Raw genomic sequence first — 26331 nt, forward strand, 5'->3', positions numbered from 1 at the left:
GTCTCACTCTGTCGCCCAGGCTGGAGTGCAGTGGTACAAACTCACTGCAACCTCCGTCTCCTGGGTTCAAGCAATTATCTGCCTCAGCCTCCCGAGTAGCTGAGATTACAGGTACCCACCACCACGCCCAGCTAATTTTTGTATTTTTAGTATAGACAGGGTTTCGCCATCTTGGCCAGGCTGGTCTTGAACTCCTGACCCGTGATCCACCCACCTCAGCCTCCCAAAGTGCTGGGATTACAGGCGTGAGCCACCACGCCCAGCCTCCTGCTGCTGTTCTGATGCCAACTATTCATTTTCCACACTGCAGGCTTATCTACTCCATAGACTTCTCTTTTCCTAGAGGATATTTCACTGTGGGAAGAAGAGAGACTCAAATTAAGTCCAACTGGTCCAAGGTGGATAATCACAGTGGAAAGTTTTTCAAGTACTGGTCTAAGATTCAACCAGCCCATGCTTTAGTGGAAGTTCAGAAACTGGCTCTTAACAGGTCAATGAATGACAGGGCCCATCCAACCCTTGCAGCTCTCTTAGAAAAATCTGAGAATCACTTTAAAAATCAGTGCCAAAGTAAAAGAAAAGTTGAGCTTCAAAAAAGCACTCTCCAAGATGACACAAAAAATGTTTAAAGTCTCAGGCAAGTGTTTTTGCCCTTGTCCGTTCAAGATTTTTTTTCATTTTGATAGCAAATTATTTCCAAGATGCTCAGAGTTCCTAAACAAAGATGTTTAAGGTTGGAAGCACTCAGCAGCCATCTCATCCATTACCTTCTAGCAGTCATCATTCTTTTACTCTTCTTAGTTCCTGGGAAGGAGCGTCCCTAGAGGGGATGCTTAGGCACTTGCTCCAGGTTCCCAATACATGCCCACTACTGTCAAGGAACTCAGTCAACAGCAGGGACAGAGGCTAACATTCACGCAACATATATCATGGCCCAAGGGCCATCCTAGGCACCTGAATGCACAATTTATATAGTCTTTGTACCCAACCTATGGAGGAATGTATTACTGTTACTCTCATTTTCATAAATGAGAGACTAAGAAAATGTTTGCATGTGGTTGGATCTGATACCCTGGCAGTCTGATTCCGCCCACACTTTTAACCAGTAGTGTCCTCACTCACTAATCTCAGACTTAATCATGTCCTGCTTCTTTCTGCTAAGCCCTCAATGGATCAATAAAACACCTCTTTTCACCCTCCGCTTCAATGCCTTTTCATGAACTTGGAGTCCTCTGAGCCTCCCTTCTTAGATTGAAGCCCATTCTGTTCACAGGAAGACTGCAGGGTGCCGAGTCACACTGTTCACTGGTTTATTGAGATTCGGGGAGATCCTTCCCCAAGAGACACCACAGTGTGAAAGGGATACCACCTCCCGCCCCATAGGTCCATCTGTCTATCCCAACAGTCAAGGGTGCCTTCCTTTGGTCAGGATTCTCATCAACTATCCACTGGAAGCAGCTCTCCAAACCTGCCTCCACTTATTTTTCCTTAATTCCCCTCAAAAAAACACAAAACAAAAGGGAGCAGTCTTGGGAGAAGATGATTGTGAGTGTAGACTGAGGGTGGTACATGAATGCAATGGAGATGGGGGGAGTCTGAGCAGAAATGGAGATTCTGTGACGAGGAGAGGGTGTGGATGGCCCCACCAAACATGAATTGGGGAAAAGTGCATAACAATGTGCAGGGTAGGGTACATATGGCTCTGTCAGAAGAATATCATGATTTAAGGGAAGAAGGTACACAAGGTACATGGAGGGTACACAGGGAAAGTACATGGATAAACATGGACGTGTGCAAATAGGAAAGACATGACTCAGCATGCTAGACAAATTGCACATGCCTACCCAAACACGCTCAAGGGCAGACCCATGACCATGAGAGGGGCACACGTAGCTGTGAACGCAGGGCGCCCGAGAGCACATGTGACTGAACATGAAGAAAGCACACGGGAAAAGCGCGTGTACACATGAGCATGTTCAGTGGGCACACGCAGGAGAGGGGAGGATGCATGTGTGCTGAGCGTGAGTGCACAGAGCAGAGGCAAGGAGCTGTGAGCCTTGGCGAAAAGAATGAGCCCCCAAAGGAAGCAAAATTCAGGGGGAGCCAAATGTGAGAAAGTATGGAAGGGCAAGTAAGATGGAAAGAGATTATGACAGTGGAGAAAAGGAGAGGCCCCTTTGGGGTGGAAAGAGCACTTGTGGGGAGACCCCTGCTGGACAGGAACAGAGCACAAAGGCAGAGGAGCTGCAGGGGTTGCCGTGGTAACTAGAAGAGGGTGTTGCATGGGAAGAGAAAGATGCAGTGAGGCTGCTGAGGAGGCAGCGTGTGAGCAGTGAGCAGCTTCAAGCCAGGTACGAACTAAATTGTGAAGAGGTGATACAAAATTACATGAAGCAGTAAGAGAGAAAAAGGTCCGTTTCCCAGAGGTATGAGAGACCCAAATCAGCCCAGAACTCACAGGGGAACATGTATTTACAAGAGATGAGATCGGATAGCATGTTCTTCCCAGCTGGGGATGGGGACCCCCTGCTTCCTGAGTCCCCTGCCCTTCCCCTCTCCCTTTCCCTCCCCCTACTGGCCTGTCCTCCCTCACCCTACCCTCACTTATAAAGCAAATGCACTCGACTCCCATCACAGCTAAGCCGGTCGGGGGGCTCAGGAGGTCCCCTGGGCAGGCCCCCAGAGGGGTCTGGGGGTGTTGGTGGGTGGCGCCGGGAGCGGAGCTGCTGCCGAGACTGGAGTTGATGGCGCAGTTCAGAGACACGCTCCTCTTTCTGGAGGAAGAAGCACAATTGGGATAGTAGGAGAAAAGGAGGTGATGAAGGGGTGGGGAGGAGGGAAAGAGAGGAAGGGCACAGGGAAAGAGAGGAAGGGCACAGAAAAACGTAGGGGGAGGACATAGGGTAAGTGGACAGAATAAATTAAAAGGAGAAATCAAAACAGAACAAGAAAAGCCAGAGAACATAACGGGGATACCAATAGAAAAAAATGTGATCAGGGAAATAAGAGAGAATTTAAAAACAAATGGAAAAAGTGGGGAAGGAGAGAAAAGTCAGTGCACAGAGCTTCCAACAAATCAGAGATGTGTCAACCCACTTGGAACATCCCTCTCTTTGGCATTGCACCAGCCCCTAATGACAGCCTGGGGCACAGTGAACGCCTGCCCAGGTCCTTTATGCTGGGGCTGCATGCGACACCCAGCTGCTGTGAGTGTTGACTACTAGAGGCTCACAGCTGCCTCTCTCCAGTTGTCACCTACAGTGAACAGCCATCCCCTTGCCTTGAGGAGGCTGAGTCAACCACATAGCTCCCACTCCAGAGCCCCTCCACCTGCCAGGCCAACACTGGATTTTGCCTGAGATAGAATCTTGCTCAGCCCTTTCCCCTCCCCTATGCTGCTCCATTCACTCCTTACAGGTTGTCTCCTAGGACCCTCCCTCCATGAACTAAGAACATTTGACCTGTATCTCAGGCTTGGCTTCAGACAACCCAAGCTAAGACGCAAGCCTCCAGGACCCCGCCACTCCAACACCCTACCCTGACACCCACCCCCGCACCTCAGCAATGATCTTTTCCAGTTCGCGGTTCTCCTTCTCCAACAGCCGGGACTTCTCCTCCTCGTTGTTGTTGGTCGATGACCCTGTCTTCATGGTGTCCTGCGCCTCCGACTGCCATTCCCCTCGGGTGATCAGCCTGCGCATCTGGGGGCAAATGTTTGGGCGTGGGGTGGCCCAGCAAGGACTGCACTAGTGATTGGCTGATGGAAGGTTGGAGGTGGAAGGAATGCTGATAAGAGAGTTGGGCCCAAAACAAGGGGAGGAGTGAGAGGAGGGTGAACGGAAGGGCAGAGGAACTCAGTAATATAGGAAGGAGGGATGGAGGGAACATGGGAACAAAGAGGGTGGGAGAAAAGCCAGATCCTCACCTTGGGCACAAAGAGCACAACAAGAGTGATATAGGAGGAGAAAACTATGGCAAGAGAGGCAAAGGCAAAGGCTGCATCCTGCTGGCTGGACAGAATCATGGTGACAGGAGCAGTGATGAGACACAGGACCTAGAGGGAAAGACACATTGAGGGAGTCTCAGGTCTGCAGGCGCAGACAAGATCCAGAGTTTACTTCCCATGGGAGGGAGTCTATGCAGACGGTTTCCTGGTGAACTTTCCCTTTGAAAAGGATCCAAATTCAGGATCATCCTCAAATACAGATTGAGAAAAATCTCAAACTGTCCCAAACCAGTTTTCACTCTTGGTTAACCCCTCCCCTCAAGGCAGGAACTCCCAGGATCTCTATGCACACATTCCGGGTCCTCCAGAGTCAGTCCCTGGCAGGAAATATCAATAGAGTCCAGCCCATTAACCACAGACAAGCAATTTAACTTCTCTGTGTTTCTGTTTCCTCACCTATAAAGTAGGGATACTAATATCTACTTCATTGGGTAGTTGCAAGATTAATGATACAATGTCTGTAGTGAGCTTTGTAAACTGTAAAGTGCTTTATAAACCTGAAGAATTAACAAACTTTTTAAGACTTCTAAGGAACGGATCCCAGATCTAGCATTGATTCTTCCTAGTCCGCCATATCTGGGCTGCAGCGGTCAGCCTACAGGGTCAATGCCATGGGGTCAGTGCTCACTGCCACATTGTAGATAGCCATGCCCACAGCCCGGTGATCATTGATCTTCTCAGTGGACACACTCTTGGTCTCATAAGCAAGGAAGATTCCCAGCAGCAGCAGCAGCCCCTTGTAACCATAGAAAATGCCTAGGATGGCAGGAGAGAGTCACTTGAGCAACAAGGACCACAATGCTCCTCACTCAATCCCCATCCCCTCTCTGTCCTTCACCTACTCTGCAATGGAAAGGGGGCTCTCCTCTCCAATCCAACCCCTCTGACCTAGCAAACCTCACCCTGTGTCCCCTATCCCCTATGTCCACCCAACTTGCCCAGACCACATCACTTTTTCCTGGGATTCACACAGGAAAGCAATGGTGGCAAGCTGCTGTCAGTCAGGCAAGGGCTTGTTGAATATCTAGAAATAGGCCAGTCTGGGCCACACATGCCTCACCCTTACCCTACAGGTGGGAAGGTGGCTTTCCAGGCAGAGGGTAGGTTTGCAATTTGTGACCATGAATCAAACAATGTTAATAAGGCCAAGGGGGATCTAACAGATAATGTCGAGTCTGGAGGTGGGGTTACCCCCACTTGTTCCTCTGCTGAACACAAGTTCTTCATCTGTGCTTTGGGCCCTAAGCTCCTCATAGCAAAAGAGCAACTCTCCCCTATTCTCAGAAAAGATTAGCGCAATAACAAAGAGTAGGGTGTTCAAACTGGGTTGACAAACTCTCTACCTCCTCTTCCAAAGACCCCTCTCCCTCCAAGCCCTCTGCCCCTGCCTTCCCTCCTGCCTTTGTGCATCCCTGCCCTCCTTTGCCCACATCCCACACACCAAGCCACGTATTCATCTTCCTGGAGCTGCAATGCTCCAGCTGGGGCAGAATAGAGACGTCAATATCTTCCTTTGGTTCCTCCTTGGCAAATGTCTAGGGGAGAAACAAGGTCACAAGAAAGATGGTTGCCAGCCTCCCCTCCTCTCCTCAACGCTTCTCAGTCTATGGCTTCCAACCGTTTTCCTATGAGACCCTGAATGCTGATGCCAAATCTCATTCTAGGCCTAAGAATGTTTTCCTGAACCCTTGGAGGTGCTTGTTCCCCACTTTCCCTGATGCCTGGAAGTTCTACACACCCTTCCCAGATCCCCACCCCTTCCTTTCTTCAGCTGAATCTGGAGGCCTATGAGGGGCTTCTTCTAGGAAGGAAAGGAAGAGCTTCCAATATGACGAAGGCACTCTCTCCAAGTACCCACTGAGCCCTGCTCATTCTCCTGACCATAGCACCTCCTCTCCAGCGGTACCTCAATGGTCCGGTGCAAAGGGTCCACGATCTGCCAGATGGCGAGAGTGAGGACATCCATGCCCACCAGCAGGCCCACTGTGGCATACAGCTTCCAGGGTTCCAGAGTCTGGATAAATATGTGAGGAGAATAGGCACGTCAGGGAAAATGCTCTGTGCCCCAGGAGCCAAGGATCTGTGGGCTGAGGATTGGGCAGCAGCTCACCTTCCTCCACTCCTTCTTTTCTTCCTTCTTTGTGAAGACCGTGTGGACCCACCAAATCTTGGTGAACATGGAACCATAGCCCAGACTAAAGCCCAGGCCCAGGAGCCAGAGGCGGGCCTAGAAAAGAAGAGAGGGCACAGGCAGAACAGGGTAGGGTAGTAGCCGGGACTGCAGTAAGGATGGGCAGAACCCTAAGGGAGTGTGGGCAGGGAGCACATGGTGACACAGGGAGGATGGGAAAATGTGAACAGGACGGGGAACGGCAGGGGGAGGGCAGTCTCCCCACCTTGAACAATTCCTCCCATCCACCCTCTACTTCCACACCACCAGGGTGATCTTGCTAAAACCTCCTGGCTTTGGTGGCCAAAAACCTCCAACCACTCCCCAGTATCTATAAGTTATAGCCTGAACACTTCTGGATGTGACACAGACCCTTCACAACATGCTCCCATCCACCTGTCCAGCTAGGCTCATCTCCCAGCCCCACACCTACCCCACGCTCCAGCCATGCTGAACTACTCACTTTCTCTTCATCTACTCTCTTTCATGTATTTTCTAGCCATACGATGCTCCCTATGCCCCTGAAGTAGCCTTCCTCTATTTCTCTAGCTGATAAAATCCTATTTGTCCTTCAGTATTCAAATGCCACCTCTTCAGTGAGGTCCACCCAATCACGTCAGCAGTGAGCTGTGTTCCCTTCTTTGCCCCCAAAGCACTTTGTGCAGATCCCTACTCTGGAACCTCTCCTACTGCACTACAGCTAATTGTCTGCTTCTCCAGCTGCACTCTGGCCTCACTGGGAACAGAGGATTCCTGATGAACTGCATGTGCATGTGCATGGAAATGCCATGTGCACAGATGTATGATCAGGACAGCACAGAGCAGAGGAAAAAGAGAGAGCAAGGACAGGCAGGCAGATCAGGAGAAAGAGTGGGTGTTTCCACCAGCGGAACAGAGAACCACTCAACTATCACTGTTGAAGCTGGCCTCTCCCCACAGCGCTAGAACCTTCCATGTACCAACAGTCCCAGAGCCCCTCCTCCCTGTGTGGCAGTGGTCCCTTCCCCCCAACTCTCTGCTGTGTTTCGATCTCTGTTTCTATCCTTCCAAACCCAACAAAGGCTTCCAAGAAAAGTCCACAGTTCTGATTCTCAACCCCCATACCACAGACAAGCCACCATTGTTCAGGAGACCTTTGAGCAGATCCCTTTCCTTTGCCTTCAGTGGCTCCCTCCTCTTCTCTGCAAGGCCTGCCATGGCAACCTTGGAACTGACAAGTAAACTACAGAATGAAAATGGCCTGCAGGCACAGAAAGAAGGGACAGAGCCAAACAGAGACCAGAGGGGTGATGCTAGAAGGAAAGAACAGGGACAAGAGTCAGGGAAAGCTGAGGAGGAAGGGCAGAGAACCATAAATCATGGAAGGCACTCCAGAGACAGGTGGGAGAACCACATCCTGTAAGGAATTTGCCCACCACCTCCTCACCTGGCAGACGAAAGGGAACTGGTTCCTCCCAATGTGGTAACCATCCAGCCCCAGGGGGAAGACAGCAGCTAAAGCCAGTGAGCAGCCCACAGCAGTCAGGTTGTTCAGGTTGGGCTGTGAGTTCTGGATATAACTAGGGCAGAGGTGGAGAGCGTGAGAGTGAGAGAGAATTACCCCTCTTCTCCAGGGAGGCTGAGCTCTCCAAATACCATGCAATGGCATGACTCTAATTTCAGGGCCAGGGGCTAAAGGAAGACAGGATTGGAGAAGACAGTGGAGCCTTGAGAGGCAAAGCAATGCAGTCATGGGGCTGAAGATGGAGTTGCAGAGGGCTTCCCAAGCACAGGCCCCCACTAGAATACGGGCTATTTATGTAGAGTCCAAGACTGTGAGACCTGGCCCCAAAGGTTGTTTTTTTCTCTTCTTTTCTTTCTTCTTCCAGTTAGCTACTTTGGAGTAGGAGTGGGGGTTATATCTGGTTTCCCTGTTTTCATTCTCAACAAGTCAGAATGAAAAACTCCATGATACATGGCCATGGGAGTTACACAGGTTTCATTCTCATCCGTTCCAGGAACATGATCAGTATCTCAGAGAGGCAGACAAGGAAAATGTCAGAAGAGAAACTTACCGGACATGTGAGTTGTAGATGTTAAAGGACAGACAGACAACAGCTAGGACAATGCCCAGGCTGGAGAGAACCGAGACGGAGATAAAGAGTTTCTGTGACAGGAAGCGGAATGTCTTGATGACCAGGGTCTGGTCAGCTGGAGGAGACCCTCCTGCATGGCACAGGGGAGGAAGAGGGGAAGGGAAAAGAGAAGGGAAGGAGGACAAAGGAATGAAGACGGGATAAGAGAAAAGGGCAAAGAACTAGATTGCTGATGGACGTTCAGTCATCGGCTGGGGACACGAGGCCCTAATTGCACTGAACAGAGGTTATTGCAGGCAGAATGCTCAGTGCCACTGGGGCCATTAGGAAGCAACCAGAAATGAGATGAGAAGATGGAGTGAACGGTCTATCCATAGGTTGGGAAATGCTGAGGCATGTCACCAAAGTTGTAGTCTTTGTTTTTGTTTGTTCTTTAAGTTTTTCTGTCTTTCTTACAGCAAAGGAAAATGGGAGGAGAAAGAAGGGGATAATTAAAAAATGTTATAAGGTCTCTCATAACCCAAATCAAAGTTTCAAATGACAATTATGGAATCATAAAGCTAAAAAGGCCTTGAAGTATCTAGTGTGGACACCTAATCTTAAGACAAACAAAAAAAGAAGGAAAGCAAATCTGAAATTTTAATCCTGGCAGGGTGATAGTCCCAAATATGTTTTCCAGTTATTATTAGGGGGAAGTTCAAATTTGTCAGAGTTCACCAAAAAAAAACTAATTTCAATTTGCTTAGTTTTTTTTTAAAAGAATAATTTAGGCCATGCAGCATTTATAGCAATCCAGAACACTGTCCTAAATTCAAATGGTAAAAAAAAAAAAAAAGGGCAAAACTCCAGCAGTGCTGGGAATGACTAGATTTCTGCTGGGCAGGGCAGATGGCAGCCATCTTCAATGGCTGGGCCTCCCCTTCATTCTCAAGGAGCCTTTCTTTTATCAGTAGGTCCTTCCTTTTGTCCATCTTCAGTTTCTCTCCTATGTCCTATCATTTAGGCCAAGTACACAAAGAATAACTGCTTACTTTCTCTCTTTAAAAAGTATATTTTGAGGGATGTAATACTACCTATTAGGTACAAGGTACACTATTCGGGTGACAGGCGCACTAAATGCCTGGACTTCACCACTATGCAATATATTCATGTAACACAACTGCACGTCTACCTCTAAATTACATAAAAATAGGAAAAATTTTAAAAATACATATAAAAACAAATAGCACATTTTGGCAGATGACAATTACATGAGGTTTTCCCTCCTCCTCCATAGTTTAAGCAACCGTTTTCCTGACAGAGACAGATAAAGAGACAGCTCTGGGCTTGAAGTAGCTGGTTCAAATATATCAAGACACCAGGACATCTGGGAAACCCAAATGGAGTTTCCATTTCCCGCCCTCTGCCCACCCCCTGCCTCTAATCCCCAGTTACCCAAGCAATGTACTATTAAAAATAGTACTAACCACCGCCTATTCCCTCTCCAAATACACCAGTCTCCCCTACCCACGCCTTAGGGGTTGTATTCACTCTCACTTAACCCTTTCTCCTGGCCCAGCTGCCAGCCACATTCCAACCTAACAGTCTCCACCATTCCATCCTCACTCAAAGGCATGACTTTTTGCCTTGATTGTCCAGAGGGGCTGAAGGAAAATACAAACAAGATCCACTCACCAATCCACTTATCTGTTTTGGACCAGGAAAGATCATCCTTGGTGCTGTCATAGTAGCCAATCTTCTTGTAGCTGCCACCTGGGCAGACGACAATAAAAGGAGTGACCACAGGGAGCCAAAGAGCTGATCCTAGGCATTTTCAACTTCCCACTTCCCTAGAGCTTTGCATGGTTGTATCTGATTTTATTTTCACCTGAGGCCCTAAAGGATGCTTGGAAGGACCTACGAGTCGCTTGAATCAGCAACATGACTTAAAAGCAATATAAGGTGGTTCCCAAGGCAACTCAAATAAATAAGAATATCTATGTTTAAAAGTCTTCAGTGAGGAGGCTCCACAACATGTCTGCCACCTATTCCATTCCTCACACCTCTCTCGGCGAGATGTCTCTCACTTTGATTTTGGCTTCTAAAGCTTTACACATATTTCTGCTTATTCTTCCTCTCATGATGGGCAGGCTCTATTTTCCCAGTGGCTTTCATTTTAATTTTAGAACATTCTCTTCCGTTGGCTTGAGTTTTAATTCCTTGGATAAGTTTTATCTGCCTCTTAAAGCGCCATTGAGTAAAATTTGGTCATTTCTAAGATTTCTGTTCTAGAACTGTTTCCGTTACCATAACTTTTCCTTCAAAAGCCAACTCACACTCCTTTCACCATGGCTGAAGTCCATTTCCTCTTGTCCTGGATACAAAGAGGAGCTGAGAGGATGTGGAGGTGGGGAGAAAGGAAGAAAGAAACTTTTCACAGGAGGCCAAGAAATAGCTCTCTTGGCCATGCCGTAAAAGACTGAGAGCCGAGTGGAGCAGAAAAATTAACTCCTGGAAGTTCTGCAAATACCTGTGTGCTAAGTTTCAAGAAAATACAATCTACAGAAGCCAAGCTATACACATTGAAGCTTTACACAGCAAGGAAATTTGGCAGATTCCCTTAAAAAAAAATAGCGGTTCTCCTAGATTCAGCTTTCTTGAGTCTAACTGACAGGTCATCAACCTCTCAATCCAAGCCACTCAAAGGGAAATTCCTGAAATTAATGGAAGCCACTGGGAAAGAGAGTAGCTGTTTTTAATTTGCATGCCTCTTTTCTTTTCTTTTCTTTTCTTTTTTCTTTGAGACAGAGTCTCACTCTATCACCCAGGCTGGAGTGCAGTGGCGTGATCTCGGCTCACTGCAACCTCTGCCTCCTGGGTTCAAGTGATTCTCCTGCCTCAGCCTCCCTAGTAGCTGGGACTACAGGCGCCTGCCACCACACCCAGCTAATTTTTTTTTTTTTTTTTTTTTTTGTATTTTTGGTAGAGACAGCGTTTCACCATGTTGGTCAGGCTGGTCTCAAACTCCTGACCTCATGATCTGCCTGCCTTGGCCCCCCAAAAGTGCTGGGATTACAGGGGTGAGCCACCACACCCAGCCTGCACACCTCTTTTCAAGGGCAAAACCAGTGCAACTCAAAGACATCAATCTTCTTGTAGCTAAGCTTATTATTATTATTATTTACAAGCTTGATGAACAGAGTTAAAAGAGAAGGGCAGAACTGGGGAGGTGCCAGGGCAATCTTGTGATGTCTCTGGCATTCTTTCCCAGGTGGCATCCCAGCCCAGCCCCAGCCTAGCCCCCATGTCCAGTCCCCTCCTGCCCCTGTACTCACCCTGAAGCTGCTCGATAAGCGTCCATGCCATCCGAGAGCCGCTGGCATCAAACACCACATGGCCCTGAGGGAAGGAACATGTGGAGGAAGGCAAAGGAGACAAAAGCAGGAGTGAAAGAGAACATCAGGGACTCTTTAAATCCTTCTGTTTTTGATGTAATTGAGCCTCTGAATGAATGCTATTTATGGCATTTGCCTGCATATAGGACATACCCCAGATGCCCATACCCTAGATTTTAGAAACATTATTCTTTGGAGAAGGAGCTTCACTCATGAGATTTGAATGGGAAAAAATCCCCAGACAGAACACCAGCAGGCTTCTGGTTGTGTGGCCTAAGCAAGTCAGCAAATCTCTCTGGAAACTAATCTTTTCATTTTAAAAGGAATAAGAAGATGACCTTTCAGACTGTTTTGTCTTTCAAAATCCTACAGTTCTCATCTGACTCATGAATATTTGGACTAGTTTGAAAAGAAACGAGGGGAGGAGTTTAAAAAAATGGAATACATCATTTTTTTTCCTCTAGGCTTTGATGGGTTCTTCTAATTTGAAGATCCCTACTTCTCTGGTCGGAGACTGATTATTGCAAAGAAGTAACTGAGAAAAACAGAGAATGCATGTTTGTAGAAGGTGCCTCTTGGGAGTCTCTCTCGAGATTGGTAAGACAGGGGAGTATGAAGGAAGTTGTAACTCACAGAGACACCCTCAAAGGACGAGGAGTTCATTGCCCGGTAGATTTGGTCGGTAATGGTCTGGTTGTTGTAGTTGAAGTCCTCCAGGCGCACGCCGGAACGGCCGCCTCCTCCAGATGTCTTGTTCAGGGCCAGTGCCAAGGCCCAGATGGCATCATAGGCCAGCGGTGCCTCCTGGAAGCCTCCTGTCTCCTCAGGGTGTCTTTTCAGTCGCTTGGTTAGTTTCTCCACAAATTCCTGGGATGTCTTGGGAGGAAAAAATCATGAGGAAAGAACCGAAATGTGTGTGGGTGCGGGGGAAGGGGTGCAATCCAATTCTGACTCAAACACTTCTACTTGAATGGATGGTTTGTGTTACTGTTGTCAGATTGGACACATGTACATTCAAAATCTTTAACTATACCCATGTGTCTGCCTTAGATCGGAAGCTGCTAGACTAGAGTAGGTATTAGCTGTGTCCGATGGTCTTAGTGTGTACAGTTGCTAGCTCAGAACTGCAAACAGAGAAGTTTGACAAATAAACACTCTGGATAATGAGTGGCAAAGGATGGAAGGTAGAGCACAGTAAAGGAGGAGACATGGATATTCCAATGAAGAGCTGTGACATTGATGTTCTCTGATCCTTCTGACTTTCTTCATAGAGTTAACCCAGGATCTAACAGCTCCTACAATTCCAAAAGATTCTAGAAAAGGTGATAGCAGTCTTCTCACTCTGCTTGCCAGCCAGGAGGATTTTTCTTCAGCATGCTAACTTCTTGCCATTCTTGTGTGCTTTCGGTTCACTGCCTCTTAGAGGGCTTTCAGAAGACTGAAAACTACAGAAATATCCTTCACATTTTTGAAGTCCATTACTCAATCCTACCCACACCCCTCCCAACACTCAACCTTCTTTTTCCATGAAAGCTAAAAAGAATGATAGTTCCTTTAACTCTCTCATGAACTGGGTCAAGAGACCTGACTTCATATACCTTGCAGTAACCTTGTTTGGCTAAATAACTGTAGGTAAATTACTTAACCTCTTGGAACTGCATTCTACATACTGGAGAAAATCACATCATTCCTTCCTTACCTCACAGAAACCATACAAGGAAAAGCTTAGCAACTACTTCTTGGGAAACCACAAGTAATACACAGGGAACCATACAAATAATTGTTTGGGTTTGGAATGTTTTAACACACACTGTAATGAAAGAATAAATAGATGAATGAAGAATAAATAAATAACTTTGTTCCTCATGCCTTGCTCACTTTTCTCTCCAGCTTTCTAGAGAGATAGAGAAGTGAGATATGCAAGAGGCACAGGCAATGTACAGCAGTCGCTACTACATTGGGCTTTGAAGGAGCCTGGGCTTTGAAGGAGCCTGGGCTTTGAAGATGCAATGGGCCTGGGTTCTACCCTTGAGGACAAGACCAAATCCCATGCCCTCTCTTAATCATCAGGATCTAGCACTGTGCCCAACCATAATGAAGTAACAATAAATGTCCATTGGATTAGGCCAGTGAAAATACTCTGTAAAGTATTTAATAGTAGATATGTGTCATTATACGTTTGTCCAAACCCATAGAATATATAACACCAAGGGTGAACTCTAATGCAAACTACGGACTTTGGGTGATTATGATGTATCAATGTAGGTTCATCAGTGGTAACAAATGTACCACTCTGACGGAGGATGTCGATAATGTAGAAGCCTATGCATGTGGTGAGATATGGGAAGTTTCTGTACCTTCATCTCAATTCCGCTGGGAAACTAAAACTGCTCAAAAAAAAAAAAAAAAAAAAAAGGCCAGGCACAGTAGCTCACACCTTTAATCCTAGCACTTTGGGAGGCCGAGGTAGGCAGACTGCCTGAGCTCAGGAGTTAAAGACCAGCTGGGCAACGTGGTGAAACCCCATCTCTACTAAAATACAAAAAATTAGCTGGGCAAAGTGGTGTGCACTTGCAGTCCCAACTACTCGGGAGGCTGAGGGCTGAGGCGAGAGAACCACTTCAACCCAGGAGGTGGAGGTTACAGTGAGCTGAGATGACTCCACTACACTCCAGCCTGGGTGACAGAGCAAGACTCCATCTCAAAAAAAAAAAAAAAAAAAAAAAAAAGGCTTTATAAAAAACAAGTCAGGCTGGGCACGGTGGCTCATGCTTGTAATCCCAGCTCTTTGGGAGGCCAAAGAGGGTGGATCACCTGAGGTCAGGAATTCCAGACAGCCTGGCCAACCTGGTGAAATCCCATCTCTACTAAAAATACAAAAATTAGCTGGGTGTGTTGGTAGGCTTCCGTAATCTCAGCTACTTGGGAAGCTGAGGTAGGAGAATCGCTTGAATGCAAGAGGCAGAGGTTGCAGTGAGCAGAGATCACGCCACTGCACTTCAGCCTGGGCGATGGAGTGAGACTCTGCCTTAAAAAAAAAAAAAAAAAAAAAAAGGCAGCCAGGCACAGGGGGCTCATGCCTGTAATCCCAACATTTTCATTTTCAGAGCCAAGGCAGGAGGATTCCTTGAGCCCAGGAGGTTGAGACAAGACTGGGCAAAACAGAGAGGACCCAACTCTACAAAATTTTTTTAAAAATTAGCCAGACTTGGCCCGGGCACAGAGGCTCACATCTGTAATCTCAGGACTTTGGGAGGTCCAGGCGGGCAGATCATGAGGTCAGGAGGTCAAGACCAGCCTGGCCAACATGGCGAAACCCTGTCTCTATGAAAAATACAAAAATTAGCTGGGCACGGTGGCTCAGGCCTGTAATCCCAGCACTTTGGGAGGCTGAGGCGGGTGGATCACCTGAGGTCCGGAGTTCGAGACCAGCCTGACCAACATGGAGAAACCCTGTCTCTACTAAAAATACAAAATTAGCTGGGCGTGGTGGCGCATGCCTGTAATCCCAGCTACTCCAGAGGCTGAGGCAGGAGAATGGCTTGAACCTGGGAGGCGGAGGTTGCTGTGAGCCAAGATCGCGCCATTGCACTCAAGCCTGGGCAACAAGAGTGAAACTCCGTCTCAAAAAAGAAAAATACAAAAATTAGCTGGGTGTGATAGTGGGCTCCCGTAATCCCAGCTACTCAGGAAGCTGAGGCAGGAGAATCACTTGAACCCGGGAGGCGGAGGTTGCAGTGGGCCAAGATCATGCCATTGCACTCCAGCCTGGGCAACAGAGCGAGACTCCATCTCAGAGAAAAAAAAAAAAATTAGCCGGACTTGGCTGGGTGCAGTGGCTCACGCCTGTAATCCCAGGACTTCGGGAGGCCGAAGAGGGTGATTCACGAGGTTAGGTGTTCGAGACCAACCTGACCAACATGGTGAAACCCCATGTCCACTAAAAATACAAAAACTTATCTGGGCATGGTGGCACGCACCTGTAATCCCAGCTATTCAGAAGGCTGAAGCAGGAGAATCACTTGAACCCAGGAGGCAGAGGTTGCAGTGAGCCAAGATCACACCATTGTGCTCCAGCCTAGGCAACAGGCAAGACTCTATCTCAAGAAAAAAAAAAAAAAATTAGCCAGACTTGGTGGCATATGTCTGTGATCCCAGCTTACTTGGGAGGGGCCGAGTTGAGCCCAGGAGGTCAAGGCTGCAGCGATTGCACCACTGCACTCCTGCCTGGGCAACAGAGGGATACTCTATCTCAAAAAAAAAAAAAAAAAAAATGCCGGGTGCGGTGGCTCACGCCTGTAATCCCAGCACTTTGGGAGGCCGAGGCGGGCGGATCACGAGGTCAGGCAATCGAGACCATCCTGGCTAACACGGTGAAACCCCATCTCTACTAAAAAAAAAAAAAAAAAAAAAAAGTCTGTTGGATAGATAAATGGATGAATTCATATTCTAATCATTTTACCTGCTATGAAATCTCAAACAAGTTATTAAACCTCACTAGTTGGTTATTCAGCTTTAAAATGAGAATAATACTATCTAAAATAGTATGAAATAAAATTAGAACATGTATAAAAGTGCTGGGTATGAAGTAAGTTACATTTTCTCTACGTGAATTTCCTTGACCCTCAACCTCATCTTTGTTATTGATACTCAGATCTATAATTTCAGCCCAATATTTCAAGTCCATATTTCTTTTCTTTCTTTCTTTTTTTTTTTTTTTTTGAGATGGAGTCTTGCTCTGTTGCCAGGCTGGAGTGCAGTAGTGCGATCCTGGCTCACTGCAACCTCTGCCTCCTGGGTTCAAGCGATTCTTGTGTCTTAGCCTCCCGAGTAGCTGGGATTACAGGCACACGACACCACACCCAGCTGATTTGTGTATTTTTAGCAGAGACGGGGTTTCACCATGTTAGCCAGGCTGGTCTTGAACTCCTGACCTTGTGATCCACCTGCCTCAGCCTCCCAAAGTGCTGGGATTATAGGCATGAGCCACCACGCCCAGCCTTAAGTCCATATTTCTAACTGACTCTGAGGCATTTATAAATGTATGATGAATAATCTCAAAATCAAAATATCCAAGATGAAGCTCAATTTTTCCTTACTCCCAAACAGTTCCCAGTAAATGAGACTGAAGCCTTGGAATCACATTAGACCGTTTCAAATCACTGAGCCCTCTTAACTCTTTTGTTGAAATGTTTCATTGATATCAATCCCTCCTTACACAGGATGATGATGATGATGATGATAATGATGATGATGGCTAACATGTATACAGTCCTTAGTACATATCGAGCATTTTCCTGAGGAAACTATATCACCTTATTTAATCCTCAAACAATCCAATAAGGTGTTATTATCCCCATTTTAGAGATAAGAAAACTGAGGCACAGAAAAGTTATATAACTTGCCTAAAAAAAGTTATACTATTAGTGAGTAGCAGAGCTAATCCATACTCTTACCAGCCACCCTACACAGTCTCTGTACATGAGACTGCCTCTCTCTAAGAGCACCTGCACAAATAGCAGCTAGGCTAATACTCTGAGTAGTTCTTTGGCTTCAGATTGAAAGATTGGTCTATCCAATCTTCAGTTCAAGGTAAATATGGCATCAAAAAAACCACCCAGATGGAAAGGGATTAATCTGCTCAGCATGATGCGGTCCCCTGCTCAGGTCATCAGACCCTGTGCTCACGCCAGGTCACTACCACTGACATGCCTAACCACTGGGGGCACCACTGCTCCTGCCACACCAAGAGTAAAGAAGAGTAGAATGCTTCCCCCTTGAGTCAGTAAAGATAGAGTTATAGATTGTCAAACAGAAACTCTACTCTGCAGCTTAAGGAAATCTGAACAATAAAGACCCCTCAACCCATAGCAATTAGTTAATCAACCAAGTGCAAATTTATACCTAATTTTTTTAACAGCCTTGTCTGGCTCTCAAGAATGGATGCTTGACAGTGGGTTAAAATGTATATCTTGAGGTAGCTTTTTAGTTTGTATTGGTCCTAGGTCTGATGGGCTCTCTACCCCAATCAGGATTTCCTCACAATCTTATCTCCAGAATGCCACCTCCCACATTCCCCTCTAGCCCACAGCTACATTTCTCTAAAACCACTCTAACCCACTCTCCATTTCCACATATGGCCCCTAAAGATGTTTTCTCTAAACTAGGGTTTCTCAGTCTCTGCACTATTAACATTTTGAGCAAGATAATTCTTTGTTGTCGGGGGCTGTGCTTTGTAGGATATTTAGAATCATCTTTGGCTTCTATACATTAGATATCAGGAGCATGTATCCTTCCCTATCCCCTACCCCCAACTGTAACAACCAAAAATGCCTCCAGATAGTGTAGCGTCTGAAAGTGTAGGATAGTAGTTGAAAACCACTACCCTAACTCATAGTTCTCGAGGTGTGATCCCCAGACCAGTAGCATCTGCATCCCCAGGAACTTGCTAGAAATGTCAATTCTCAGGCCCTAGCCCAGATCTACTGAATCAGAATTTCCAGGGGAAGGGCCTGATAACCTGTGAACTAACTACCTTTCCAGGTGGTTCGGACGGACGTTAAAGTTTGAGAACTATTGATCTAAACATAAGGCCATCCTTAGGGAATAAAAGCAACTCTGCTTCCTTTCTAAGTCTCCATGGCTCCGGCCCCCTAGGTCCAACCCTTGCTTTGATCCACTTCTATTCGTGCTGTTTGATTCATCTATATCTCTTTCGCCCCAACCTGTTGTTAAGACTGCTCTATCCTCTTCAGAAAATATTGGCTTCCCCACTAGCATTTTAGGCTGGTCCCACTGGAAGCCCTATAGCCTCAAAAGCAGGAACCATCTTTCTCTAGAGACAAAGTCAGAAAGGGATCTTCCAAGTCTTCCCGCCCCAATGCTCAGGTGTCCCTCTATGTCCCTAACCAACTCTCTGTTCTCTCTCTCTCTCTTTTTGTTTAGAGCTGGGGGTCTCACTATATTGCCCAGGCTGGTCTTGAACTCCTGGGCTCCAGTGATCCTCTGCCTTGGCCTCCCAAGGTACTGGGGATTACAGGTGTGAGCCACTGGACCCAGCCAAATCCCTGTTTTCTGTCAGCCTCCTCTAGCATCCTGCTATAAGACAGAAGCAACGATTGGCAAGTCCTGGACTCAGGGCACCAACAAGTCTTTCTGGCTTTGATAGCCAGTTCCAATACTTTCCCAGGTTTTACGGATGACTCACCTCTTGGGTACTCTACAGGAAAGTGATCTTCCAAAATTTTTTCATTGTATTTTTCAACTAACATACCTTAAAACATAGAGTCCATTTAGAATGTCCCAAAACAGTGTGTATCATCAGAGTCCATGTGGCAGCAGATCTTTCATCACAACGCATCACCAGAGTCAACTTCCTAAATCTTATTTCTCCTTTGCTCAGCAACTGCCAGTAGCTAAATAGTGTTAGCAGATAAAAAGTTACAAACTTTTTAGTCAGGCTTCATGGTTTTCCATAGGAAGTGATGAGGCAGAGCAGTTTGGAGTCAGATTTAACTAGGACTCAATTCCAGCTGGACTGCTGAGTAGCTGCATGACCTGGGACAAGTCATTAAACCACTCTGAGTCTCATTTTCCTGGTCTACAAAATGTAGATAAGTCCACATCAGAGTTTTGCTGTTAGGATCCCTGAAATCATGAATCTAAGTGCCACATAAATGCCACTGTTAGTAAAACTTTTTTAATCAAGCTATTTTGGGGCTTTACAACCACGAACTCACCCCTAACATGCTCTCCAAAGCAGGTACACACTTGGTATAATAAGCAGACACATAGTTGGCCGTATCGAGCTTACCCAAAATTCCTGTACTCTTTACAATGTAGTGCTGAGCAACAAAGAAGCCTCTTCCCCTACGCCCACACCCACACTCACTTCTGCCCCTCAGCTGCAGGGCTGCCCCAGCCCTCCCAAATCAGAGAATGCCCCCCCTCGCTCCAAGTCTGTCATTAACCAGCTGTCTGGGGCTAAATGATTTCAAAAGCCCCTTCTCCACATACAATTCTAAAAAAAGAATCATTAAAAAAAGCAACAGGATCCAAGCTAATTGCATATCAATCATGAGTGAATATTAAGCAACTCTAAAATACTAACATAAGTCACCAAGAAAATAAAATGCAATTCTGCCCAGACACAGTGCTCCTGTAAAGGTGTGCTTGTGTATACAAGCATCCATATTATCATTAACGCCGGTTCCTCCTGACTTCTCACCAACTGCTCCTCGTCTCCATGGTAACAGCCCTTCCACTCATCAGGAACCTACTGAACATACAACTCTATCGTTTTTTTTTTCTCTCTCCTACCCAAGGAAGTCAGAGCAAAGGTAGGATCCACAGGAAACATAATGCAGTCAAGTTCAGGGTGGGCACAGCCCCCTCTTCTCCTTTATATCCAAATTCCACACCCTCTCCCTGCCACCCTTTCCCCTGCAAGGCCCCCTCAGTCCTCTCCACCCTCCCAGGTGCCAGCCTGCAAGTCCCCACACTCTCACCATGTTGGAAATGCTGCGGGTGTTGGCAGGATTCAGCATGACAATCTCAGTTGTGATGTGGCCCTCCACCGCCTCAGTCATCTCATCCACTGTGCAGTTGATAGAAGGGTCGTAGATCTTGAACCAATTGTCAGCATACCACCCAATGAGGAACCAGACGTACTTCTTCCCAAAGAGACGCTCCTTGTACACCTGAATACAGAGGAGGATGGCTGAGTTTTTGTTTGCTCATTTGTTTGATTTTGTCTTATCTCACTTGACACTATTTAGCCTCTTGGGAATCAAGGAAGAGCAGTAGAACTAAAAAGAGAAATCTACAAGTCTTGGGGATAGTAGGAAAGGCTGACAATTCTGCCTTCTAAGTTTCTCCCCAGCCCCTGTATTTCTGAGTGGACTTTTCCAGCCAGTCAGGACAGATGGAATTCATGGGCTTCTCAGGAAACACAAAGCAGTAGAAAAATGAGATCTGAAGAAAGTTATCATGTGTGTGCAGACAAGGGATGCAGTCAGAGCCAACAGACAGAGACATCCTATGAATCGCCACCTCAGATCATATGCTATCAACTCAGGCACAGATGCCGAGAGGAGGCCCCACAAGAAAACCAAGGGAAATTCCCACCCAGTGCCCCCCCCGCTTCAGATCCAACTCCACCTCACAAAAAACTTTCCGGGCTTCAGTCTCATAGAAAAGTCCCACGATGATTCGAGCATCCTGGCGCTACAGAACAGAGAAAGAAACAGCTCCTGAGGGATGCCCGGGAATGCCTGAGGGGCTAAGCCAGACGTCTTCACAGCTTTGATTTCCCATCCCAAAGTGCTTAGTGCAGGGTAACGCTCAACGTATAGTGAATAAACGTCAATTGGAAGATGGAGCTAAACTTCCCCAGGAGATGCTATTGCCTCAGAGAATCAAAACCTGCCCCCGCCTGGCTTTCCTCTCCAACCAGTCACTGTCCCCCAGCTTGGTCCCTCTGTAAACAGAGCCCACCACTCCCAGCCATCTGACCTTCAGGTTTTTGACGGGCACAGCTGGATCTGAGAAGAAACTCTGGCGGAAAGTAATCTCAATTCCAGCCTCCTTCACTCGTTCCTCCAGGTCGTCCAGAGTCTTGGGTGGAAATGAAAAACAAGTTGGAAAAACGCAGGGTGTATGAGGTACTAAAGACCAGAGAGGTTAACTGGGGATTTCAGAGCAATACTCAGATAGAGCAAAGAAGCAGCCATTCTGAACCTTCCTTCAACAGCTTCTGTCCCTGAAGTCAGGAGTTCGGGAAGGCATCTGGTCTTAGGATGTGGCTTCCAAGTGGGAAGATGAATGGTGAGCCCCTGCTGAGGCTCTGTGTGGGGGAAGCCACTCCATTCACCCACTCCTACCACTGAAGGCAAAGATGGGGGAAAGAAACATAGAGGAACCAGGAAAAGACAAGGCAAGGACTGGGACAGACAGCATGATGTCAACCTCAAGAGGCAAATGGGCAGACAGACAAAGGATCAGAGAAGAATGGTCTGAATCAGAGTGAAAGTGGGGGAGGATTAAAGGGCCACTGAACACAGTGGATAGAAGACCCAAAGAATAGAATAAAAGGGAGGGAGCAGACTGCCTTCTTCAGATGTAGAGCCTGTATTTCCTCTCTACCCCCCACCCCCCCGCCAAATCTCCCTCTTCCCCCTCAACCTCTCCTTGTCTGTCGGCTTCTCTCTCTTAGTACCAACTACCAAATCCATGCAGCTGTCTTTCTGCCCCTCTCTCTCCTCTCCCCCATTCCTCTCTCTGTCTTTTTCTCTCTCTCCTCTCCCTCTCTCCTCTGTAATCCGCTGGCTCCATCCCCTCTGTTCCCATTCGCACCCACCCACCACCCACCTTGAGAGCCTCTGGAATCTGCTGCCTTCCTGGATTCCTATCTCATCTTCCCTCCCATCTCTTGCCCCCACTTTGGATTGAACCTACTTTAACAGAACTGAGTCATTCTGGGTCTATATGTCTGGGGAACAGGGCATCAAACAGGGGGAAAAAAATCATAAAATCATAAAGATAGAGAGGATCCCAAAAACTCAACTCATTCTTTCCCCTGGCTACAGAAAGAACTGCACTTAACCCACATGGAATGCGTTCTCTTTTAATGAAGAATCAAGCTCTTGCCCCTAAAAGTGAATCTCACGTCACATCTCCTGGCGTTGGAATTTGAGCTTATGTCCCTTTACCCCTTGCCCAACCCCTCCTCACCGAAGTGAAGACCTCAGTGGTCTGCTGGATGGTAGCAATCTTCTTCCAGCCCCACTTTTCAAAGAGTTTCACACGGGTAGGGTTGTGGAGTGTGGCTGATGGGTGCGTTCGGAAGAAAGTGGGGAAACGCTGCCGGTTTGACAGGGCTGGTGAGCTGGAGCCATAGGAAAGCTGTGGGGCAGGGAGAGTGAGTGCAACAGGGTCTGTTCACTAAGGACACCAAGAGTGGCCAAGAGTTCCTTTAACCCTCTTCCTGCCTTTGGGTTTCTCTTCCTTACTCTCTCCAAACCTCCCCACCTCTGGTCTGCCTAAGGAAAAGAGATTCTCAAAGGCCCACACACCCCTCACAACCGGGATGCTCTTTCACTGATCTAATTTCAATTCCTTCTGAAGAAAGAGGTCAGCTGCAGCACTGTCAGGCCACTGTTGCTAGGAGGCTGCCTAGCTCAGGTCTGCAGAGGACTCTGAATCTTAGTAGCAGGTCCTCCGCACTCCTTTTCAATACAAACCCGCAATCACCATCGTCCCTTCAGTAGAAATCAAAAGGGAATGACCCCATCTTCTGACCCCCATAGCCCTGCTTACCACAATGAGGTTCCACATCCTAGCAGCCTCAGCCACCAGCGTGGAGACAGAGCTGCAACCAGGCATAAGGATGATCTTGATAGGGTCATTGTAGAGCAGCTCATACAGGTACTTGGTGGCTTGGCCTGGATCACACTGAAAGACAAGAGAGGAGAGGAGGGCAAGCTCTCCTGGGGCCCCTCCCCTGTCTGCAATTCCTATTCTTATCTTTCTTGAACAAATTAGTTCCTTTCTCAATTACTCACTTTCATCATTAATTACCATTTTCTTCTCCTTTCTGCCATCTCTTCCTGTCAAGTGCCTTTTTTCTCCTCTTTCATTAAACTTCCTTCTCTGTCTTCCATCTGGAGCCTTACCCATCACCTCTCCTGAACACCCCTCCTTTGGTATTAATGAACATACCACCTTACCTCCTTTCAGCTCACCCTCAGACATCCCCCTTCCCTCTGTCACCAGGCCCTTTACCCCATGTTTCTATGCTTCAAATGCCAGTGGGTGGAAGAAGAGTCAGTAGGAGTATGGTAAACTCTTTCAATGTCCCCAGATAGCTTGCTCAAAGCCATATTATGAAAATTCCTTCCTCACCTCTGCAAACCCCTTCTCCCCACCTTCCATTTGTTTCCTCCCTCTTCTCTTTTCAGAGCTAGTGATAAGTAAAGAGAGAACAGGAACAAGACCAGTAGGGGGTCCCGCTCAGTGATCCATCCCTCCTACTGGGCGCTGACATTTGACAGGTCCATTAGAAGAAAAGACACTGGGGGGTGGAAGCCGGGAAGAATGTAGGATGAGGAAAGAACAGAGAGAATGAATAGAATGGAACTCAAGAAACCAGACAATTTGAGAGGTGCCTTAAAGAGAGGCTTGGAGCTAGGGAAAGTAAACAAGCAGAAAGCTGGAGAAGAAAGGAAGCTTGGGAGGAGGGGAAATGGGGGAGGAAGGGCCAGCCTTGGGTCTCCCACTGCCTGTTCCCCTCCCACTGATATATGACATTTCAGAAGCTGCTGGAACCCCAATGCATGTGAAGACGAAATGGCAGCCAGTGGGGAGCCAGGGCAGAGGGGACACAGACAGGGGGCTCAGGGGACTATGGAGGGTGAAATGTTGCCGGGAGGGGAGGATAAGTAGAAAGGAAATAAAGAAAGCACTCCGGAGCCTGCTTACCTCCCACTGAGGCCTGACATTTGGGACACGGTGGGAAGTTGGAGAAGGGGGAGCCAGGGGAAGCTGTTGGAATCTGAAGAACCAGCACTCACTGAGAATTCTCTGTTGCCCACCCTACCCTCACCCTGGCCAAGGGCAGTGCTCAACACATTGGAAGCTTTTCTCTTTATGCCTCCCACTAGGGCAACTTTGTAAATCTTTACCATTCTCAGGACCCACCTTCCTGCACTCTCCCCACATCTATTACTCCAGATCCTGCTCCCAGCTTCTCCCACAGCCCCTCAGTGCCCCTCCACTTCTCATCTAAAGAAAGGGTTAATAGGAACAATGAGGACATACAAGAACATATAAGATATATATCAACAGGGCAAGGCATGCCCCCCATTTTGTTTCCTGATTTCTTATCTACTTTTTCTTGCAACCCTTTCCCTCTTCCACACACTATTCATCACTGCAGATTCTCTCCACCACGTGATTCTCTCCCCCTCCCCAATAGACTTCCTTAGTTCTCCTCCCTCTCTCTGCTCTTGCAAGGATCTGGATTTGCAGGCAGGAAACCGACTCATTCCAGTTGACACATTCCGGTTCTTCTGCCTTCCCATCCCACCCCGCTTGATGCCTCTGATATGTTCTCCAGTTCCCTTCTCCCAGGTCCCGCGTCTGCTCCCCACCACCTCCAGGGAATCACCTGTCATGGTGGATGAGTTTGAGCTCACAGCCAGGCCTCCCCTATCTCCTGTGATTCCCTATCATAAAGCCTGCACCCATCTCTCCCTGTCATTTTCTTCACACTCCACTCCCCAAAACCAATGATCTCTCTGACTGTCCCAAGTCTGACCCTCTACCAGATCTGATCCTCTACTTCTCTTCCTGCCTCCCGTACCCTAATACCTAATTATTTTCCTGTACCCTGCTGCTCTTCCCATAGGCATTCTGGGGTTAGCTTACAGCTCAGGAATCCACCAAGACAGGATGTCTATTAGTAAAAATACAGATAAATACTTGGGATTCATCCCTGACCAAGAAGCTAGAATCTGTATTTTTAACAAACTCCTCTGGTGATTCTCATGTACACTGAAGGCTGAGAACCACGAGAAAGTAACAGTCAAAAAGGATTTTAAGTTCTCTCGCCAAGCTCCTGATAATCCTTGTGCTCACTTCTCAAGCACCCTACCTTCAACCTCACTTCTGTCCCCTCACACACCTATCCCAGACACACACCTATTTCTAGGTGTATAGTGATGTTCTGAAAATGAATATAAATCCTTGGACCACCCCAAGGTTGATCTTTAGTAAGATCACCAAATTCTCACCTTCTGTACTCTATTTCACCCTAACCCAATTCCTTAAGTCTCTGGGGCCACATGCCAGTGAAGATAAATTTGAGGTCTTAAATCTTCTTCCCTGTGTCACATCCTTCCCCACACCCCCAATTATTCATGTAGGGGAGAGGGGTGGGAAAAGAACCTCATTATAAGCAATCCCCTAATACCCCTGGACCCAAATTTGCTTACCTTCTCTCTCTCCCTCAACTCACCTCCCTAATCCCTATATCCCATTTCCCTTCTCACATCCTAAAGGCCACAATGCTATAAGGGAAGGGAAGGTCAGGACCCAAGTTCCAGAGGGTGCCCCAAGATCTCTCATTATCCCCACGCTACCTCCTTGCCCCTCTCCCCCACTGCCGTTCTTTTCTGTTCTCTTCTCCCTGTATGCTGACTCTTCTTCATCCCCATGCTATTGTGGGGGTTCCCATGTGGATCCCCAATCCAATTCATTTTCCAAGTGCCTCTGCCCACCTCTTGATCATTAGCCTTCCCCAATCACCATATGCCATCTATCCCACAGTCTGGTAATGCTCAACAGGGTTGGGAATAGAGGGATGAGAAGGAGTCAGGTAGGGCTCACCACTACCTTGCTGTTTTGTTATGATAAACTAGAGCTCTCAAGTCTCTCAAAATTTTCCTCATTCTGTCCCTATTCCTTCCAGCTCCAACCTACGCCAAGATTTTACCTTGTTACCATGGTAAATGTAAACCCCCAATCCAGCTCCCCACCTCTGACATTGCCTCCACCCCCAACCCATTCCAGGGTTAGTTTACTCCCTCAGAGGATCAGTGTCTCCTAATACCTTAAATCCACCACCAGTTTCTCCAAACCCTGACACTTCTGCGAGACTCCCGCAGCGGGGCAGAAGGGTCTGCCTTGCAGCATGCTTAACCATCTTGA

General features: G+C 47.3%; 1 protein-coding gene across 7 annotated transcripts in view; it reads right to left on the reverse strand.

The window, feature by feature from the left end:
* GABBR1 (gamma-aminobutyric acid type B receptor subunit 1) overlaps positions 1-26331 on the reverse strand; it is a 45447-nt gene that overhangs the window by 13466 nt on the left and 5650 nt on the right. For 4 of the 7 annotated variants that reach the window (XM_024247871.3, XM_024247870.3, XM_063724651.1 and 1 more), the window contains 17 exons: positions 22942-23076; positions 22357-22527; positions 21139-21240; positions 20785-20850; positions 20133-20324; positions 12259-12501; positions 11566-11629; positions 9926-10003; positions 8231-8381; positions 7603-7735; positions 6117-6233; positions 5913-6020; positions 5448-5541; positions 4635-4762; positions 3926-4054; positions 3558-3701; positions 1294-2774 (listed from right to left, as the gene is read on the reverse strand). In XM_024247871.3, coding sequence (XP_024103639.1) covers positions 2601-2774; positions 3558-3701; positions 3926-4054; positions 4635-4762; positions 5448-5541; positions 5913-6020; positions 6117-6233; positions 7603-7735; positions 8231-8381; positions 9926-10003; positions 11566-11629; positions 12259-12501; positions 20133-20324; positions 20785-20850; positions 21139-21240; positions 22357-22527; positions 22942-23076 — 2229 coding nt within the window. In that variant the 3' untranslated portion in view covers positions 1294-2600. 7 annotated transcript variants of the gene reach the window in all.

The sequence above is a fragment of the Pongo abelii genome, chromosome 5 (assembly GCF_028885655.2).
Source record: "Pongo abelii isolate AG06213 chromosome 5, NHGRI_mPonAbe1-v2.0_pri, whole genome shotgun sequence".
Lineage (NCBI taxonomy): Eukaryota > Metazoa > Chordata > Mammalia > Primates > Hominidae > Pongo > Pongo abelii.